This window comes from Pelodiscus sinensis, chromosome 9 (assembly GCF_052426305.1).
Source record: "Pelodiscus sinensis isolate ZL-2025 chromosome 9, ASM5242630v1, whole genome shotgun sequence".
Classification (NCBI taxonomy): domain Eukaryota; kingdom Metazoa; phylum Chordata; order Testudines; family Trionychidae; genus Pelodiscus; species Pelodiscus sinensis.
Genome location: NC_143060.1, coordinates 6,517,083 through 6,539,130, shown reverse-complemented (window position 1 = coordinate 6,539,130; position 22,048 = coordinate 6,517,083). Strand labels below are relative to the sequence as shown.

The 22,048-nt window shown below is 47.2% G+C and overlaps 1 protein-coding gene across 1 annotated transcript; it reads right to left on the bottom strand.

The window, feature by feature from the left end:
* Positions 1–3,397: 3,397 nt before the first annotated feature.
* On the bottom strand, positions 3,398–4,195 carry FOXE3 (forkhead box E3). The gene has a single exon (XM_075937114.2). The coding sequence runs from the start codon at positions 4,193–4,195 to the stop codon at positions 3,398–3,400; it is 798 nt and encodes a 265-aa protein (XP_075793229.2).
* Between the last annotated feature and the right edge of the window lie 17,853 nt (positions 4,196–22,048).

Sequence of the window (22,048 nt, the reverse complement as noted above, 5' to 3'; positions counted from 1 at the left end):
AATAATGGGCTGCTTATTTTGAAATCTGTACTCCTGCTTTCCTTGAGGAATAACACTAATTTCAAAATAACTATTTCGAAATAGTGGTAGTGTGGACACTCCAGTGCCACTATTTTGAAATAACTACTCCCCAGAGTAATTCAGACTAATTACTCCCCAGTGCTTCCTGGGGCTCTAGGTTTAGGTAGTGCGTCCACATTAACAGAGCCTGCCTCGGACTAATTTAGAGCATTCCCCATAGTGAGGACACACTATTTTGATTTTGTTATTTTGGGATTTATTAAATCTATTTTAGTTATTTCAAAATAGTTTCCTAGTGTAGACGTGCCCTTAGAGTCTGAAGAGGTAAATCTAAGGAGGGACTAGTGATGAAAGATAACATAATTGGAGCACATGACCAAACAGTAAAAAAATCACCTAACACTTTGGATCAGGTTCATAAATTGCCAGATGCACCCACCTGAAGGTGCACTGGGTTGCATGAATGTCAATTTCTAAATGGCATATGGAACACACTAAGCAAACATCCCAGAAAGGAGACCCTCAAAGATGACCATTCTCTAAAGCATTTTAGGGCATCCAGCCAGGCAAGGGCACATTTCTACTCAGATAAACTGAAGACACGATATTCAAAGAGGGCATAAGGGAATTAGGTGTTCACATTTCCACTGAAGTCAATTGGAATTTGGGCATCTAACTCCCTTAGGCTGGGGATTCAAATGAGTCAAGAGCTTCATCCCTCAATGTCAACACAAGAAATAAGTTGTGGTACTAATGCTCCCATAAATCAGAGTGGCAGATAAATCTTGTAATTTACAAGCAGGAGAAAAATCCCATTCTTGCCCATTTGCCTGTAGGACATAAGAAGGGCTCGCTGAACTGCGGCGAGCCCCGCTCGCCAGCCGTGCTGTCCAGCGATCTGCTCGTGCGCAGATCGTTCGCATCACCCGAACCTGGCTCTTCCGGGTTGTAATCTACTCACCACGGACGAGTAGATTACATAGTTTGTCGAGCCCTGGACATAAGGGACTCTTTGTATCATCTATTGCAGGGCTACTTGACTTTGGAAGCCCTGGGGGCTACAATGATACTCACAGCATGTGCCGAGGGCCATAATTTAAGTGTGGTTGCATATACATGCAAATATATGCTAATAGCTTCTTTCACACAAACGGGCATGAATACAAAGATTAAGACAGGACTACACATCACGCAGGCCCCATTTCAGTCAGTTGTGCTGATATTAATAAAATACAATATTTACTCGATTTCCACCCGTATGACAGCACCTGTAATGAGCAATGACAATCCCGGAATTTAACTACTAAAATGCATAGCAACAGAACACCATTATATGGACTCTCTCTTGTGGAGTGTATTCCCAGTGGAGGCCATGTTCAAAGGATGCCTCCGTGAGCTGTGTGTTGAGCCCCATGATGTCCGTGACACAACATAATTATATCTTTTAACTAGATTTTTCATGTAGTCATAATACACCTGAACAGAGGCCTGCAGCAGCTCTGAAAGCCCAACTTGCTCCTCTCCTGCAGTTCCCACCCACCCCCACCTCTCCAGCACCCTGCTGCACAGCCCTTTTGAACTGCTGCACATGTGACCCAGTAGTGAGTCATGACCCGTGTGTTGAAAACCACTGATCAGATGAGTCTACCCTGTATGACACAGGCCCTATAACGTCACCTGAAAGGACTCTTGCAGCAGAGAGAATAATTCTTTCTACCATGTAAGTGAAAACTACCTGGCTGAACAGCGCCTACCTGACAGAAAGGAATCCAATTTCAATTTCAAGATTTCGGGGAATGGAGAATGTATTGCATCCTTTGGAAAGCTGTTCAATGGCTAATTACCATCAGTGTTTAAAACAGGCATCAGCTTTGAAACAGTATGAGTACAGATCTGAAATAGTGTCAGTAAAAAAAAGGCATAAATAAAATAGTGTTGTGAATTGCATTTGGATCATCTGAGTTCTCTTCAACTTGTTGAAAATACATATTTTATTTTTTAAATCCCCACCCAAACCAGTTCTAAAAAAGAAGAACCGTATTAAATGCGTTGAAAGGAAAGATTTATTTTTTAAAATCCTTTCTAATAAAAGTTATTTTTTTTAAAGTGGTAAAAAGTTGACTTTTCCCACAGAGGAAGAAAAAGATAAAGTCTTAAATAGTAATAAAAAAATCCCGTATCTAGTGGCTTTGCTAACTGTCTCATTACAAGTTATGAGCACAAGGAAAGAAATACAGAACATCCTGAGATATTTACAAATCTACAAGGTAACAATGCCTTACATAATGAATGTGCAATGTGTTACACGGTGCACTACAGAATGCATTAGCCAGTGAATCATAATTCATACACAATGCACTCCAATGTATTAGACAAGGCATATGCAACACACTATGCATAAGACATTACAGTGCACTGCACCCGTCTTGTATAATGCATTTCAACACATTGCCTTGTACAAGACTGGTGTAATGCACTACAATGTAAGATACCAGTGGTGGGCAAATTCCAGACCATAGGCTGGATCCAGTCTGCCAGGGTTAGCCTCTGGCAGGCTACCATACCACTGTATTTACCTGTGCCTCTGCAGGTACAGGGGTTCATAGCTCCCACTGGGATCAGGGTTCCTGGCCAATGGGAGCTGTGATAGCCCATACCTGTGTAACCGCACACCTAGGCTGTGTCTACATTGGCCCCTATTCCCTAATAGGGATGCAAATGTAGCACTTTGGAATAGGCAAATCCGTGGGGGATATTTAAATCCCCCACGGGTTTGCCTATTCCAAAGTGCTACATTTGCATCCCTATTACGGAATAGGGGCCAATGTAGAGGTAGCCCTAGTGTGGTTCACTGTGGCATGTAATGACACTTAGACCACTGTCAGTGAGAGATAAGAACAAGGGAGCTCTACAGCCTAGGTAGAGGAGCCAGCTGACTTTTAGCTCAAGTGATAGAGGCTCCTACATTAAACTCCAGAGGTCCCAGATTTAAATCTGCCTGGCAGCCGCCCACCCGGTGAACCGCCCCCGGTTTTATTGCGCACCCCTGCATTCCGCGGTGCATTACAACGTGTTGCATGCCAGGAGCGCCCGCAGGAGACCGCGCACGCATATGCCCTACACCACGCGTTTCACAGCGCAGGTAGGCAAGGCAACCGAGGCGAAAGACAGGGGATGCGCCCGGACAGTGCGCAGCGCCGGCAAGCCCTGGCAGGGACCCCGGTGGTGCGGGGGCAGTCCCTGTAAAATGTCAGTGACTTTTCACCCCGCCGAAGACCACACCGTGTCTGGAGGGGTTCCCGGGCCCAGGGCCAGGCGGAAGGAGCCCACCTCTGCCCCGCAGCGCGTCCAGTGCGTCCCTTCCCGGCGCGGCGCCTCACAGGTACCGCTCCAGCCCGGAGCCGAAGCCGGGCTGGCGGGCGTAGGCGGGCGCGGCGCCGAACGGCGGCAGCAGCGGCTCTGCGGGGGCCATCCGGGCGCCGGGGGCCGCGGCGTAGGGGGCGTAGGCGGGCTGCGGCGGGGCGGCGAAGGGGCAGGCGGGCTGCGGCGGGAAGCAGGCGGGCTCGGCGCAGGCCAGCTCGGCGCCCAGCTCGGCGCCGCCCAGGAGGCTGTCGATGCTGAAGGCGCGCGGGTAGGGAGCGGGCGGCGGCGGCGGTGCGGGGCTGTAGGCGGCGGCGGGCGGGTACAGGGCGGGCGCGGCGGCGGGGTAAGCCGGGTAGGGGCTGGGCTCGGCCCGCTTGAAGCGCTTGCGGCGGCGCAGGAAGCTGCCGTTGTCGAACATGTCCTCGGCCGCCGGGTCCAGCGCCCAGTAGTTGCCCTTGCCCGGGCGGCCCGGCTCCCGCGGCACCTTGACGAAGCAGTCGTTGAGGGTGAGGTTGTGGCGGATGCTGTTCTGCCACTTCTTGGCGTTGTCGCGGTAGAAGGGGAAGCGCTCGGTGATGAAGCGGTAGATGCCGCCCAGCGTCAAGCGCCGCTCGGCCGCCTGCGCCAGCGCCATGGCGATCAGCGCGATGTAGCTGTAGGGCGGCTTGCCCCGCGGCACCGGCCGCTTGCGCCGCCGCCCGCCGCCCGACGGGCCGCCCGCCGCCTCCGGCTCCTCGGGGGCCGGCGGGGCGGGCGAGCCCGGGGAAGGCGGCGGCGAGCCCGGGAAGTAGGAGAAGCCGGCCGCGTCCATGGGCGCTGGGCAGAGCGAGGGCAGCTTCCCGGCCCGTCGGGCTTATATCCCTGGCGCCGCCAAGCCGGCAGCCTGCACCGCACGGCGGGGCCCACCCCTCCGCCACCCTGCTCTGCCCCCCGTCATGCCCTGCTCCCACCCACCTGCACCCCCGCCACCCGGCTTTGGCCCCACCCCTCTGCGCCCCCCTCCTAATGCCCCCACCCATCTGCACCCCCGTCATGTCCCCCTTCCCCGCCACCCGGCTTTGGCCCCACCCCTCTGCGCCCCCTAATGCCCCCACCCATCTGCACGCCCGTCATGCCCCCCTTCCCCGCCACCCGGCTTTGGCCCCACCCCTCTGCGCCCCCCCCAATGTCCCCACCCATCTGCACCCCCCTCCTAATGCCCCCACCCATCTGCACGCCCGTCATGTCCTCCTTCCCCGCCACCCGGCTTTGGCCCCACCCCTCTGCGCCCCCCCTAATGCCCCCACCCATCTGCACCCCCGTCATGCCCCCCTTCCCCGCCACCCGGCTTTGGCCCCACCCCTCTGCGCCCCCCCCTAATCCCCCACCCATCTGCACCCCCGTCATGCCCCCCTTCCCCGCCACCCGGCTTTGGCCCCACCCCTCTGCGCCCCCCCTAATGCCCCCACCTACCTGCGCCCCCCCGTCCTACCCTCTCACCTGCGCTCCCCGCCTACCTGCGTCCCCCGTCCTACCCCCACCCACCTGCGCTCCCCGCCCTGTCCCCGCCTCTGGGAGAGCGGAGCCCACAGCCCGCTCGTCAAGTGCAAGGGAGGCTGCTCGGGGCTTTCCCACCACCCCCATAGGTATCTGCTCTGCCCCAGGGGCGACGCGGGGGCTTTGTTGGCTGCCCCTGCCCGGGCGGGTGATCACCGTGCATTGGCAGCAGGGAGGGGCTCGTAATAACCCCCCCCCCCGTCATTTTGTCAATTACACACCCACGCGGGGTCCTCTGGGAACGCAACGAAGCTGCCGCTGGAATTGTGCTTGGAGAAGGGACGCTAACTTCACACGGGAGTTCACCACAAACAAAAGAGGGCAAGAACCGACACACAGCCGGCACGGATCCCGGGGACAGGTTGTTTTGAACCGTGTTTAAAACCTGACGCTGTGTGTGTTCTGACACCCAAGCATTTGAAGCTGGAGAGAAATATCCCCATTTTTTCCGTGCAGAAATACCTTAGCAAACCCAGAGTCGTTTCCTTCCGTTTACATTTTGTTTTCTAAAATGTGGCCGACAAAAACAATAGATCGGCTGCGTAAAATCGCGGTAGTTGTTGCTGAAGGCACGTGTAAACTGCCGTCGCGATGTAGTTATTTGAATCGGTTGTAAATTTCGTTTGTAAAAATCTTGCAGGAGCTGTTCCACTGTTATGTTCGATTGGGTTAATTTTTAAAACCTTTCCTCGGTGTTTAGTTGTTTTAGAAGGGTCTCAGCTGTAGGTAATGGACAGTCATTTGCAGATCTCTGTACAAATTCGTTCTTTTAAATGACTATTAATAACAGAGTGGATTTGCTACTTTTTAGCTATATGTGTACACCACCAGCTGCTGATTTTTTTTCCTTGGTGGTGCTGAACTGAACAAGTTAATTCGTTTGTATGTAAATATGGGTGATCAGTTAAGTTTGATTTTGTACTTTTTCTCCGGCAGAAAAACACTTCGGCAAAACCACATTGCTTTTTACCTCGGAGCATAAAAACTGACAAAATCACGTAACACTTATAAAAACGGCATATGCTTTTTCTCCTTTTACGTTACTTATACAGATGTTATTCGGTATTTATATGATGTAAGGGGCACGAGTCAAGGGGGAAAGTGTAAAAAAATCAAAGTAATAAAACCAAAAACCATTCTACAATGTTTGAGTGATTTTATTTTGCACACCTCGCGCGATTTACTGACTTGGGTTACAGAGGTAAGTGTAATAGAGAGTTACACTATTAGCCGTAACAAAATACAGAACTATGTAGCACTTTAAAGACTAACAAGATGGTTTATTAGATGATGAGCTTTCGTGGGCCAGACCCACTTCCTCAGATCAAATAGTGGAAGAAAATAGTCACAGCCATATATACCAAAGGATACAATAAACCATCTTGTTAGTCTTTAAAGTGCTACATAGTTCTGTATTTTGTTTCAGCTACACCAGACTAACACCGCTACATTTCTATCACTATTAGCCGTGTTAGTCTGATCTAGTTAAAACAAAAGGAAAAACTATGTAGCACTTGAAAGACTAACAAGATGTGAGTGTCGATAGGGGATGGAGTAGATTGCACCGTTTCGGGAAAGGCAGTTTGTCGTTCATCTACTTAATGTCCCTGTGAAGGTTAACGAGTATGCGTTTATATATAAACAAGTGATTCCAAATCTCTGTCGCTCTCATTGATTGCAAGGGATTGTTCAAAGGCGGGGAGGGGAGGGAGGTGGCAAGGTACTTCTAAAGCTGAAATGGACCATAGCGACTGTGATTGTGTAAAGAGACGTAAATAACTCCGTTCTGATCCCAAAATATTTATTATTTTAATACCTGGGACCGAACCTCGGTTCTTTCTGCCCAAGGTGCCTGCACAAGTATCGCAGGAGCGGGCGTCTGGCTGTGCAGAGCGTCACATGACGCCGATCGTGGGAATTCTGTGTACATGAATGGATGCGTTCTACAAGAACAGAGACGTAACTATGTTGGATTTCAATGTTTTAATCTTTCTAATGAGCAGCAAACAACAGTGCCAGTCCTTGTTTAGCTAGAGGGGAATATATTTTTACAGCGTAGCTATTGCATTTAAAGAAAACGTTTACAAATGTAAATCTTGCATATAATGTTACGCTATGTATGTAATACAATAGCTAACGGTTCTTTAAATTAAGAAAGCCCGATGGCCATTGTGCGTTATAGTTTCTATTTTATATGAACAATGACCTTGACAGGTAGCCATGTAACTCAAATAATGTGAATGGCGGATGAGTCAAAGGCTGTGAGCTTGTCTGTAATCTTGGGAGTAGATTGCAATGTCCAATTTAGCAACCTGCCAAAGGGTTGAGCAAGGGTAAGAAAAATGGTCTAGTAGACAAAGCACTTATTGGGATTGCAGAGAAGTGGGTTCCTTTCCTGGCTCCATCACAGCCTTTGCCTACCCCGTGCCTCAGTTTCCCAACTGGCGATGGGGATAACACCTTCCTGCCTGGAAGAAGTGTTGTAAGCATAAAATCCATGAATGATTGTGAGGACCACGAATGACATACAAGTAGAGAGAGTCAGCTCCATACAGTGGCAAAATAATAATTTCTTAATTTGAAGGATATGTTGTAGGTTATTTTTGTTTAGGTAAAGCAGAGGAAAAAGGGACCTTAATGATTAAAAATAGGATTTAATCTGCAACCCTTTCCCTTAAAATGTTCACTTCAGAGGTGAATGAGGGAAGGGCTCACCATGTTTCTCATCTCAGTATTTATTTGGCATCTGCCACTATTTAAATGTGAGCAAATTTGCTTCAATCAGAAAATTTGACACTACTTCCTTCAGTCAACTAGGGAGCAATCTCACAAAACGGTCCAGAAAGTTGGTTAAAACATCACTGGAGATCATAAAAAGTACAAAGCAAATGAGTTACCTGCAAGGTGTGGTGGAATCTCTCCTCTGTTAAGGACATAGATAGAGCAGTTTTATGCAGCTCCGTATTTATTTTGAACTAACAAATTTTCTTATATGCTCTGCTCTCTTTCCCCCCGCCCTTGCATCTACTGTAGATTGTAACGACACACATTTTGTTAAAGTTCATTCCAGATCATATGTCTAACATGCGGTTGAGTTCACACTGCAGGTACCTGCATGCCTATTGATTTAGAGCAGGGTTTCCCAACCTATGGGTCGGGACCCAAAAATGGGTCACCATTACATTTCAAAAGCATTGCCAAGTATATCCCCAGGTGGCTCTGCCTCCTCTCCTCCCCCCATTTTTGAATTGCCTTGGGTCACCAGGTCTTCCTGAATTGTGAAAATGGGTCCCCCTCTGTAAAAGGTTGGGAACCACTGATTTAGAGCATTATTAGGTACTAGAAGATTTACCCAACATTGCCCAGGTCCTTAGCTCAAATTTTGTTTTTCTTCATTTCAGTTGTTGCTCTGGGGTGGGGCTGGGGATGAGGGGTTCAGGGTGCAGGCTGCCCCAGGGAGAGAGGACAGCCCCAGCCCCCTTTCACCACAGCAGCATAGGACCAGGAGAGAAGTGCCTCTCCATGGCTGCTGCAGCTCCAGTGGGCACAGCCGGGGAAGAGGTACGTGTCCCCTGGCCAGGGCAGGTCCAAGTTCATTTGCCCACTACGCTTCCCAGCCAGATTGAAGCATGGAGCTAACTTTCCCCTGGCTTCCTGATGAAGGGGAACAGCCAGCAATATTCCTGTACAAATGAGGGGGAGCTGCAGCCCCCCCCCCCCCACCTAAAGGGCTCCTGGGAGTGGGAGCCTGGGGATCAGTCCTGGACAGGGGGCACCGGTTGGGGGGCAGTCCTTGACGGGGGGCATGCCTCCTGCCAGTCCCTTTCATCTGCCTGCTGATGTTGTCTCTTTTCTGTATGGTTTTATGAGCAACAATCCCATTCCAGGCACATCCCATTTTCCCAGCACAAGCGAACCTTGAGCTTTCTTTAAGGTATAAAAGGAAGCTGAATACTGAATTTGGTGGTCCTATCTCTTACCGTTTTGAAGGAGTTCTTGAACAAACAGATGGACAGGCAGGCTCACTCACTTGCTCACAGATAAACTCACTCTCTCAAATATATAGTAGATTTATTAATGTCTCAAGGCAAGTGCTTTTTTGAGGGGGCCTGCAGGGAGAGAGGAAGGTAAATGATTCTCCATGCAGGCATGTTGTCCTTTATATTCTCTCTCTCGTATACTTACCATTTGCTTTTGTTCTTTTACTTGTCTAAACCTCATAGGGAAAGTCTGATTGCATAGTTGACTCTATAATACTTGTGATATTGGCTTCACTAATGTGTGTCTAGTGTCCGGGATCCCCAAACAACAATTGGGCCCCTTTGAGCTTGGTGCTGAACAACATAAAAGGCAGATGCTGCCTTGAAGAGCTTACGGTCCAAGATCTTTTTGCAAATCTTGCAAAAAACATACTTTCCATGCAATAGGTGAAATCCCAGCTCCACTGCAGCTGGTGAAAGTTTTATCATTGGCTTCAAAGGGGTGATCAGAAAGCCCTTTGAAGTCAATGGGACGACTTAGCTTGCAGAAAGTTAAGTGCACGGAGTCCTCCCTCCAACATAGGAGGGAAGATTCCACCACCAGGGAAGTTCCATAGCATCCAATATATGCATCAGAATGGAGGATGTTGTCAACACATGGTTTTTGCCGGGGGGAGGCGGAGGGGAGACCAGGGGGCTTAGTGTCTCAGGCTATGTCTACACTGTGGGGGGGTTTTGCGGAAGAGGATATGCAAATGGATGCTCATTTGCATATCTTCCAATTCATTTTGCAGAAGAGGTTTTGCCGATAAAAAGCCCCACGTAGACAGGGCTGTTTATCGGAAAAAAGCCCTTTTTTGCAAGATCCCTTACTCCTCAAAAATTGAGGTTTACAGGATCTTGCAAAAAAGGGTTTTTTCCCAACAAATGGCCCTGTCTATGTGAGGCTTTTTTTTGGTAAAACCTCTTCTGCCAAAAGAATCAGAAGAAGATATGCAAATGAGCATTTCATTTGTATATCCTCTTCCGCAAAAGAATTCAGTGTAGACATAGTCTCAGACAGCATCAAGGAGGGATCCTTCTTTAGGTGGTAAGAGCAGGTCCTCCCCGCTTTAGCAACCTTCTCAGGACACTCATGAGTGCAACCAAGAGATGTTCAACCACTCATGTCCCTCCCAAGTCTTCCATCTTGCAAAGGGAGGGTGGGAGAGCACGATGGAGCTTGCAGGAAGTGGGGCCTAGCCGTGATGCAAACCCGAAGGGTTGGCTTAGAGACTTTGTTACTTAGACTGTTACTATAATAGAGTTTAAAGAGAAGCTGGATAAATTCATGGAGGTTAGGTCCATAAAAGGCTATTAGCCAGGGGATAAAATGGTGTCCTTGGCCTCTGTTTGTCAGAGGCTGGAGAGGGATAGCAGGAGACAAATCGCTTGATCATTGTCTTCGGTCCACCCTCTCTGGGGCACCTGGTGCTGGCCACTGTCGGTAGACAGGATACTGGGCTAGATGGACCTTTGGTCTGACCCAGTACGGCCGTTCTTATGTTCTTATGTTTTATGTTTATGTAGACTAACGTGCCTGCGGGAGGTTGGTGAAGGTGTTCACTTCCAGGAGCAGTAGCTGGTGGCCTGGGGAGCTGAGGAGCAGCAATGATGCAACCAAGGGAGTGGGGGACCCTGAGAGGTTTGGCTGCAGACTCACCACCTATAAATGAATTGATTACATTTTAAAAACATACTGACATGAACAATTCATGTTCCTGGCCTGTCAATAGGACTCCAGGCAAATATTGCTGAGCTAAGATGTACTGTATTGAGGGAAAGCATTTTTCAAAAGCAGCTTAGATGATGTAAGAAGGCCACTGCTGGGGCTGGTCTGAATGATTTTTAATGAAAAAAAAAATGGCTTTAAAAATCAATCCCCGTATTTCTGCAGGAAATACTCACTTGTTTCCACTTGCCAGATTTGTAGCCAAAAAAACCCCCCCAACAATCCAATTTATTTCTCCCATTGTTTTGGTTTTCAGTTTTCATTTTTGGGGTTTCAGCCAGCTATTGTATTTGCACAGCCCACATCCCCCAGAACAGATGCAATCAGTGGTGGATGAGCCACGGGGCTGATGGGGCATGTGCCCAGGGGCCCTGGCCAAATGGAGGGCCCTGGAAAAATGGGCACCCCTGCTCCCTAACCCCACTCCCCAGCAGAAGCACCAGGTGGGAGGGGTGGAGTGGGGCAGGGGAAGACCCACGAATAGAACAAAGATTGAATTGCAGGCATAAGAGGTGAGCAGGGCCCCCCACTTGCTCTGGCTCAAAGGCCCACAAAATCCTAATCTGACCCTGGATTTGAGGGGCCCAAGATCCCTTGGGGGGACAGATGCACCTGTCCTCATGCTGCAGTGTAATCCCTGCCTTACACACTGAAGAGCCCTGGAATGCATCTGGCTACATCTAGAGTACGTCCAAGGAACACATTTGCTCGTCTGCTTTTTTTGGTGGAAGAGCAAACACGCTCTTTCAGAGAGCCCTGTATACCTTGCTTCACGAGGCATAAGGGCTCTGCCGAAAGAGGAGGCTTTTCCATCATTTGGCCCCGTCTAGATGCAGCCAAGTGGCAAAAAAGCCTCTGCCACAAAAGCAATTGAAAAATTGCGGAGCGCAATTTGCGTAGCTTTTTCCGATAAAGCCCCATAGTCTAGACTTAGCCTCATGAATGAGAGGATACAGATTTGTGGGACAAAACACCCCATGGAAAGTGTCAGATTTACTTAGTCATCTTCATGGCTGGTCACTATAGGGAGCATAAAGCACCCAAATTACAAGTCCCATGAGATAGCCGCGGGACTGGAGAACTGAAATATTTTGGTTGTCAGCTGAAATATTTTAGTGTTTGATTTTTCACTAAAAAAAAAAAAAAAAAACCCTGAGAAATTTTCCTTAGAAACAAACTTCCTTTTCATAAAAAAATTTCCATAGAAAATTCCCCCTCCCCTTTTTTGCCTAGCTCTACCTCTGACCCTTAGCCAGGGTCCTTCCAAAACACGGCGATGATGAATATTGACTGGGTTTCATGCTCTGTATTTTTTTCATGTGCCAGACCTCCCCTGCAATTTAGTATTGCAGACTCGAAGCTATCAATCTCGTCCTTTGGATCTGGGCTGTCTCATTTTTTAAAACCAATCTCCCATTGCACCCAGATTATAAGTCAATAAGCATCCTGTTGGTATAATTTATATGGAAGACAGACACCACACAGTTTTCCCACTTTGCTTGTCTAAACATCTTTCATAAAGGAGACCTAGGATCTCTTCTAATCTACTGTAGATCTAAGGTGCCTATCAACGTAGTTTTCTAAGCACTAGTGAATATCTAGGAATTACTTGGAAAGACCTCAGACATGGGCGAAGTAGATGCGATTTGGTTCCCAGGTAGGCATCTCAGTAGGCAGCCAGCTTTCCAGAACAGCTCAGCGCATTGGACACATGCTGGGTGCTGAACGCTTTTGAAAATCTGTCCATTAAGTGTCCCCATGGGAGCTGAAGACAGTGGAAAATCTAGCCCTGATTTTGGTGACTGAATGGGAGCAGAGGTCTTTGGAAAATGTGACTTCCGTTGTGGGTTCTGAGCCCTTGGGAATCTGGCTTTCCTTCTCTTTCTCTGTCGCCTATAACTTCTCTGTCTATAAGTCAGGCCCACTAGTGCTCATGAATTCAGGGCTGGCAGTTAAGATCCCTCTCCCATTGTAAACAGGCTTCCACTTGTCTTGTCTCTGTGTAATGCTCCTGCCAGGAGCAATATAGCTCACTTGTAACACGAGGGCCCGTTCCGGCCCTCGAGGCTTTGAGCGACCCCCTGTCATGGAGAATTTCCTTCCCCGTCTCACATCCTAAATCTAATCGGCCTGCAGCTGTAAATCTAGGCTTTTGCCAAACTGCGACAGGAACCTGAAACAAAGGTCCCCTAATCCACCGACCTGCCTAGGCCTCACTAATGAGTTCCCTCTCCATGGCATGACATTTTCTCTTGCACTTTCCACGGGAACGGGGGGTCTCAACAAGGCTCTGGGGTTTGCTTTGCTTTTAGTTTGGTGCAGCAGGACATCCACAGTGACAGTTGCAATATTCCCCTCAGGTGAGATTCTTCCCTGGATGCTACAGACAGCCTGGAGCCTGTGCACCACTCCAGCTCTAAGCCACTGAGTTAAAAGGCAGAATATACCCAATGGTTATCATGGGAGGGAGGGGGGTAATCCTCATGCAGGTACCAATATGAGACGCACATGCCACGTAAGACCCCAAGATACATTGCTCCTCTGCACAAGAGTTAAAAAAAATATAATGGAGATTGCCTATCTCCTAGAACTGGAAGGGACCTTGAAAGGTCATCAAGTCCAGTCCCCTGCCTTCTCTGCAGGACTAAGTACCATCCCTGATGAATTTTTGCCCCAAATCCCTAAATGACCTCAGCAAGGATTGAACTCACAACCCTGGATTTAGCAGGCTAATGCTCAAACCACTGAGCTATCCCTCACCCCATGACTACTGTACTTTGCCCTTGATCTCTATGTTAACCCCTCCAGGGGTACTAAAGCAATCGAAGGATTTGGCAGTGTCACAGGGAACCTTGTCCTTTATGGGACTTTGGGTGTAGCTGCTTCTGAGGCTGGTTTTCTCCTGAATCGGGGGACTTGAGGACCTCCCCGCTGATGCCCCCAACTGAAGAGAGCATCTGAACGGGAAGGGTCACAGGAGTCAAATCAGGTGACCACAGGCTGGGTATGGTGCTTGTTATGAAAAGGGGGATACCTTTCTCTGAGGCGGGAGGGAGCAGGAGCCAGGAAAGAGCTGGGAGGAGGCTCTCCCCAGAGACTGGCAGGACATTTGCCCGGAGAAGTGCAGGGGGAAGGCTCTGGAGTGGGATCGGGGGAGCTCCCTATGCCAGGGACCTGGGGCAGGTACAAGATTAGCGGGAGGCCTTGTCTGAGAGATGCTGTAAAGCCGTGATCCAAAGGTGATTGTGGGACCAGGAGGAAAAGGCCAGGAAGGACATGGGGTGCCTGGATAGACGGCCAACAGGGGAGCGCTTTAGCATTCAGTTCCAATAGTCCAGACCTCAGGAGGGGAGATCTCTGGGCCTCCAGCTGAGTGCCATGTGACTACTGGGGAAACTGAGGCAAGGCTCATCGGGGAAGGTTTCCCTTAAACACAAACCCGCTGATGTGTTGAACAGTCCAAGATCAAACAAAGAGCCTCAGCCACGATTTCTCAGGACAAGCTAACGAGTGACATCAAATCGCCTTCCACTCACAGGGTGTGCATTGCTGAGGGAGAAAGTGCTCTTGATGTGACAGCCGTGCACCCTGGCATCACTTCCTCCTCATAGCTGCATTGGCAGTGAAAGGTGGGTTAGCAGCTAGGAGCAGATCCTGGTGCACCCTTTCTGTTAATACACTGCATAGCACTGGGGAAAGCCAAGGTCCCTGCAATCTAAATTTCCAGTTGTACAAGGCACTGGTACTACTATGGTGATGGGGTCAGCAAGAAACATGGGTAGACAAAACATTCCTATTTCATCTATCTGCATTGTAGGCAAAGTAGCTGACAAAGCACATCGACCCCAGACAGGCCTCTGCTAATTAGAGTGTGTCTAGACTATAGGGTTTTGTCGACAAAAGTGGACTTTTGTCGACAAAACTATACCTGCGTCTACACTGCCGCTGAGTTCTGTCGACATAACATCGACAGAACTCGGCAGTTTTGTCGACGGCTGTAAACCTCATTCTACAAGGAATAATGCCTTTTGTCGACACAGTTCTGTCGACAGAAGGCGTTATTGCATCTACACTGTCCTTTGTGTCTACACTGTCATGTCGACAAAGCGGCTTGCTTTGTCGACAGAACTGGATGTAGTCTAGACGCTCTTTGTCGACAGAAGTTTTGTCGACAGTATCTGCTGACAAAACTTCTGTCGACAAAAGCCTGGAGTCTAGACGTACCCTTACATCCCTGCACCCCAAGAAAGCGAGTTCGATGATTCAGGGTAAGCTTAGCCACCGCAGACTGGACAAACATGACTCACAACATAGGTCTCGTACTCATCCAATCTTAAATGGTCTCTCTGCTCCAAGGTTAGACTTGGAATCAAACCAGGCATTTCCTGAGGATCCTAGTAATGTAGCTATCCCTCCGCCTCTGCCCTTCCCCCACCTCCGCACAATTTTTAAAAGTTGTGACCTTGTGTCTTCTAGCTGGAACAGAGATTACCAAAACACTGTGATGTCCACCATTATTAGGCAGGCTTTGAGGAGTATCCAAGTGCTTGGGTGTCTTTATTCTAGTTGAACCTGCCCCAAAAGGACTTTCAGGCCTTATCTACATTACATCCGGGATCGACGCTGCAGCAATCGATCCACCGGCTGCTGATTTATCACGTCTAGTGTAGACATGATAAATCGATCTCCGAGCATGTTCCCATCAATGCTGGTACTCCACCAAGACAAGAGTAGCCGGCGTTGATGGGACAGCAGCCCCTGTCGACTTTAACAAACAGAAGATGCTTTGATGAGTATGTCGACTTCAGCTACGTCTCATAGCTCACCTAATACTAGTCACTCTAGAATAGCCAGTCATGTGCTGCAGGGGGTGTATCAAAGTACTTATATCTGCAGGAGTCCTGCAACAGTCATTTAGCAATGACACCAAGGACCATGGCTGTTATCATGGTTGCCACTCAGACCTGAATGGTTAACCTCTATGTAGGGGCTTGACAGGTTGTTTCCATATGGAGGAGAAATTAGTGATACAGTCTTGTAGATCTTTGGTGCAAGTCTCTTTCTTTACACAGAATGAACACAAAGTACCACTTCCCTGAACACATTGGAAGCAACCAGTACAAGGTAGTTTCCTTGCTCACTGTTTCCAAATCTGTCTCTCCCATCAGTCCTGTGTCCCGTGGAGTTTTGCTTCTTCTCAGGCTCACACTCCTGATTGATGACTTTCTGTGGGCTGTCTGCCTTTCCTAGCCCCTCATGGCTACACCCAAGGAAACACACTAGCCCTTGTTGCTTAACTCTGCTCCGTCTTTGCCGTGCGGCCCTAAGATCATGCGTGGGAGCTTCCTGATGTTTCCAGCTATCATTACATAATGGGGCTTAACTGGTCCTTCTATTTCGCCTGAAAGGAGGGTTCTTAAAACACCCATCAGCTTTACCACGGTCTCTGATTGTCTGTGGACCAAAGATCCACTTGATAACAGACACTCACACCTTCCAATGCATCAGTGCAGTGCAATATGCTGATGCCAGACTGCATACATTGTTAATTTCTTCCATCAGCAAAGGTGGATGAACTCTAAGGACACTGAGTTTGTGTGGTGTGTAGCTGTAAAGATGGGTGACCGCAACTCTGACATTTTTATTGCGTATACTATGACAGGTCCAGAGAACCCGGGTTTCATGTCCTAGGGACCACAGGAGCGTACAATACAATATTTACAGTTTATTTAGTGACATGGATTTCAAGGCAGGAGGGACTGTTACAATCTCCTAATCTGGCCTTCGTTAGTGGTTTACTTATGCCCAGTGATTCATTCTCTCTCTTGTTCCCTTTATTTTCTCTTCTGTGTTTTTGTTTTCCTTTCCGAATTAGAATCATGGAATCATAGAACACTAGAACTGGAAGGGATCGCAAGAGGTCATCAAGTCCAGACCCCTGGCCTCATGGCAGGACCAAGCACCTACTGGATAATCTCTTAAATATTTCCAGGGATGGAGATTCCATAACCTCCATAGGCAATTTATTCCAGTGCTTAACCACTCTGACAGTTAGGAAGTTTTTCCTAATGTCCAACCTAAACCTCCCTTGCTGTAATTTAAGCCCATTGCTTCTTGTCCTACCATCAGAGGTCAAGGAGAACAACTTTTCTCCCTCCTTGTAATGCCCTTTTAGGTACTAGAACACTGCTATCATATCTCCTTTCAGTCTTCTCTTTTCTAAACTAAACAAACCCAGTTCTTTCAGTCTTCCCCCATAGATCATGTTTTCTAGACCTTTAATAATTTTTGTTGCTCTTCTCTGGACCCTCTCCAATTTCTCCACATCTTTCTTGAAATGTGGCGCCCAGAACTGGACACAATACTCCAACTGAGGCCTAATCAGCACAAAGTAGAGCGGCAGAATAACTTCTCGTGTCTTGCTCACAACACTCCTGTTAATGCCTCCCAGAATCATGTTTGTTTGTTTGTTTTTTACTTGGCTTCTTATTTCTACCTGTATGAGATTACAGGGTGTCCAGAGTAAATATATGTAATCCTGTTGCAATGACTGATGCATATAATATATCTGCATGTTGTGATGTTAAAGCTGTTCATATTTAACTTGCAAAGGAACTTTCAGATTGTAATGGATTTCATTCCACAGTGGCATGTTTTCTTGCTTAAGCTCTTTTCTTGCCCAATTGTGGAACGACCTCAGACAAATTGTTCTTAAAATGATTGCCATGAATAGGCATCTTGCCTCTCACTTTACAGAGGGGAAATTGAGGCCATAGAGCAGTGACTTGCTCAAGGTGAGAAAGAGAAGGCCAGAACCCACTTTTCCTAAGTCTGAGAACAAAGCCTAAAATACGTGTCCATTCTTCCTGCCTGGTCCTATCTTGCATCCATCTTTAAATAAAAAGAGTACAAGCGAAACTCACATGCTGCACAATGGAGATGTTTAGGCATCCTTGAAACAGCCAAGGGAGTGAGAAGAAACAATCAACCCCCAGAGTTTTGGGCCACCCTGAAACAGTCAGGGGAGTGAGAAGAAACAGTCAAACCCCCAGACTTACAGCAAACCAGCATTACAGCTTTTACATAACCGTGGATCTAAGAGAAAAGATGGCAAGCAGGCAACAAACCCATGTCTGCTATGGAGGTATTAAGTAGCTTCAACAACAGAATTAGCTCAACTGCAAAGAGTTGTTTTTGGTAAATGAACCATCTCTGGTACTAGTGGTTGGATGGAGTCTTGGTAAGTGGCTGGAAACATACAGGTAAAGAGGAAGAAATATAAAAGTCAGACTCAAAGGTGATTTTCAGGGAAACAGTGAATTTTCTGAGAAAGAACAGCCTGTGGCTTCATTAGGGTGACATTCTTGTACATGTACCCTCACAACACCGCTCTGAGGAAAGCTGAAATTGGGTTAATTTTACAAATGGGGAAACAGAGAGATGAAGTTACTTCACTTGAAGAATGTTTCCATCGACCTAACTGAGGAAGGGTGGTTCCTACATCAACTGGAAGAGCCCCTTCATCACTGTAGGCTGCGCCTACACTACAGGGTTATGTTGCCATAGCTGCAACACCATATTGTAGCCATGGCTAGTCGGCATATTAACAATTTCAGTACGGTGGTAAACTTGAAAAAAAGTGTGTCCGGGGGTCCTTCAGTCAGTAACAATGTGCAGTCTGCACAACAACAATAGAAGATGAGAAAGAAACTATCTCTTCAGCAGAGCTATCACTACTGGCCTGGACTCCCTGTCTGATTGATTGATTGACTCAGGCGTTAATTATGCCCCAATATTTACATGCCTCCTACAAAACAATACCTTCGATTAGGCCGTTACCGCCAGTTGAAACATTATAAAGAGAAGGCTGAGAGATAAGACTGGCCAACCTTCCAGTCAGATGTTAACAACTTTGGACAAGTGTGGGATTTTTATACCCCTATCTACAGGAAAATCTGGTGTTTGGTGCCCTGATTGCGAACAGGTCACCCTTAAAGCTCTGAACATCCCAGGCAAAAAAAAAAAAAAAAAATGCCAGAGGGGAATTGTGCTAGGTCTAATCCCTTCTGCCATTCTGCATATTCATGGAACATTGTCATAACACATCAGGCAGTTCAGTCGGACAAAAGATCTGTCGGCACCCCTCCTCCCCATTCCTCTGATGAACCACGAGACAAATGCTGAGTAAACACTTGGAAACCATTCACTGGGCTATTCTCATACTGATGAGAAAGGCCCGGGTCTTTCTTGCCCGCCCAGAGCTGCTCAACCTAATAAAGTACGGCCCACGGCCTGTGAAAAGAGTAGCCTATGAATGATGAAAACATGGATTATCTCATTTCACTCTCCTTGTATCAGACACGGCTTACATTTTGAGTGCACTTGGTCTGACACGCAATTACAAAAAAAAGGGGGCCATTTAGAGAACATGGCAATTGTTCATGAAATTTTACAGATGACCTTTCCCTAGTGGGAAAATATTTCTTTCCTGGCATGTGGCCCTCCTTAATCGTTATAAAGTGCTTTCTCATAAGTATGAGCCGTGCAATGATAAGATTATTTAATACATAAATTATAATGGTACAGATTGAATGTCTTTAATTCGGCACCTTTGGGACCTGACCAGTGCTGAACCAGAGAATTTGCCAAACCATGGGAGGTCAATTTTGTCTAGCAGCGTTACCAACACTTCCACTGCTTATTCGGCTCTTAGAAGACATTTTGGGATAAATTAGAGCTAAATAACAGCACAGAACACTGAGATCCAGGACTGGCGGCTGTAAACAAACTTTATGGGACCATGGGAAACTTGGCCCCACCCATGATAAGTGGACATCTGGCTAACTCAAATCATGCCAGACCACGGATGTTGCTGGACCAGAGAGCGCCGGATTATAGAGGCTCAATCTGTAATCTAAAGGACTCATCTGAAGAGGTGCTGACTCCCTGAAGCCAAGGAGATGTTGATGATCAACGCCAAACACCAGGCCCCTATAGCTACTTTGTCTTGTGTCTATTGTCCTGTTTGTAGTGAGTATACACAAGGTCCAATTATCTATTCATTCATATTAATGCAATCAGGAGTAATTCCACTGCAGTTAATCATGAGTTCCCAAACTGGGGGGAGGGGGTGAAAAAAATTCTAGGGGGAGGTGCGAGGCGACCCAGCCTCTCCCCCCCCCCCCCCCCATCAAGTTTTGTTGCCCTGCTAATTTTTTTGTTTGTTTGTTTGCTTAACAACTTGTGCTGCCCGGCTCAATTCCTTGGGGGGGAGGGAGGGTTTTTCAAAAATCAGAAAAGGAGGCGTGATGCTGAAAAGTTTGGGTACCACTGAGTTAACTGGTGCAAGAAGCTAGCAACTTCTCTGCCTCTGTAGACAGAGATGTTTGCAGTCAAACATCTGTCAGGGATGGTGTAGGTGGAGCTTGGTCCTGCCTTGAGGGCGGGGGGCTGGACTCGATGACCTCTGGAGGTCCCTTCCAGTCCTATTATTCTATGAAAAGCCAAATTGCTTGTAATTGCCAAGAGAAAAAGTGTGATAGAAATGCACATTTGTTTAACAAGTCTGGAGGTTTCTTTTGTTATTGAAACTTGTATCAAAGCTCATTTGGAATTCTGCAGCAAGTGTTTACTTGCCCACAGACGTTTGTAGGAGACTAATTCACCTGGCAATGGGCAACATTTTTGAAAGCTCCTAAGCCCCTTAGGCGCCTAAGTCCCACTTTCATTCAAGGGCCCTCAGGCGGTTAATGAAAATGTATCCCAATATCTTTAGAGTTCTGGAGTTCATGCCAGAAAAATTCCAGTGAACTTTACAGACAATATGAAGTATTGATGGGTCGTTCTGGCTCCAAGGAAACAGAAACGCAAAGCATGCTTGCCATTACATTGTAAGAAATCAATGATCTCCCCTGGACACTCGGAGTTTGATGGTGGCACTTGATGTCGAACTCTGATCCTGTTTCAAAGGCACAGCCCACCCATCTCCAGCAGTACCACTAGAGCTAACGGAGAATCTCCACTAGCTATAAGCAATATAGGCTGTCTGACACACAGCAGAGCCACATATAAATAAATACGGTAATAAACTGACATACGTATATAGTAATCAGTTTATTACAGTAGTGTATGTCTATATGGCTGGAATCAGAATTTCTCAGCAGGGCTGGCTCACAATGATTTGGCAGCCAAGGCAGGGAGCTCAAATGATGCCCCCATGCTTGGGCCAAAACTTTGAAAGGTCTCAATTCTCTGGGTCCTAGTGGTGCCCTCCCCACAATCTGGAATCTGAGACGACCGCCTCAGTTCGCCTCATGGTAAGGCCAGCCCTGTTGCTCAGCTGTGTGATTAGATATAATTTTATTAAAATATACGTTGTTTCATCCATTCCTGCAGTAGAGTCATTTTGGAGATGAGAGGCAGAAGTTGTTTAACAGTGAACAGCAGCATTGTACTATGGTTTAGGTTAGGGCAAAGTGGTGACCTCTCTGTCCATTTGTAATAGCAGGGAAATTTCAGGAAGAAGGTAGTTTTATCTATATATCTAAGGCCCTTATGTGGCCCCAACTGCACCTCAGGATCTTCAGTGTATTGACCCTCATTTTGTCCTCATTTTACAGATGAGAAATTGTGGCACAGAGAGATTAAGTGATATGCCCATGGTTACACAGGAAACCTGTAGCAGAGAATGGAATTAAACTGAGGTCCCTCAAGTCCCAAATCAGCACACTAACCACTGCTCCCTTCTTTCTCTATTGCCTCGCTTATGCCAGGGCCCCAGAATTAAGCACGCTTGCTATCAAAAATGTCATGGGAACTTTTATAACCAAAAATGATAAGGAATTGGGGATTTTTTATCATCTGAAACTTTCCACTTAAACATGCTGCTTTAGTGAAAGTAGCCATTTTCTGTAGAAATGTGTTATTTTCAAAGATGAGGTCCCTTCCAGCACAACAGCTCTAAAATAAATCAGAAATGCATTAACCTTGGGAATATTTAATAGAAAGTTAAAAGTATTGATGTTAGGTTCATTAGGCAAACTGCAAAAACTCTGGTCATCTGAAGAAGTGGACTGTGCCCACAAAAGCTCATGATACCATCTTTTGTTAGTCTATAAAGTGCTACCAGACCATTTGTTGTTTTTTTAAGTTTATCCTGTACATACTAACTCAGCTACCCCCGAAGCTTCTGAAAATACTGGAAAGGGGACTGTAGATCCACTGAGGACTTTTCTCTTTCAAGTAACTGTAATAAATATATCAATTGAATTAGAGACAGGTATTCATAACAAACCATTTATTCAACACATTTCTTCTCTGCTTCTGTCCACAAACTGCAAAATTCTCAAATGCACCCAACACATTCCAAATACTAGTA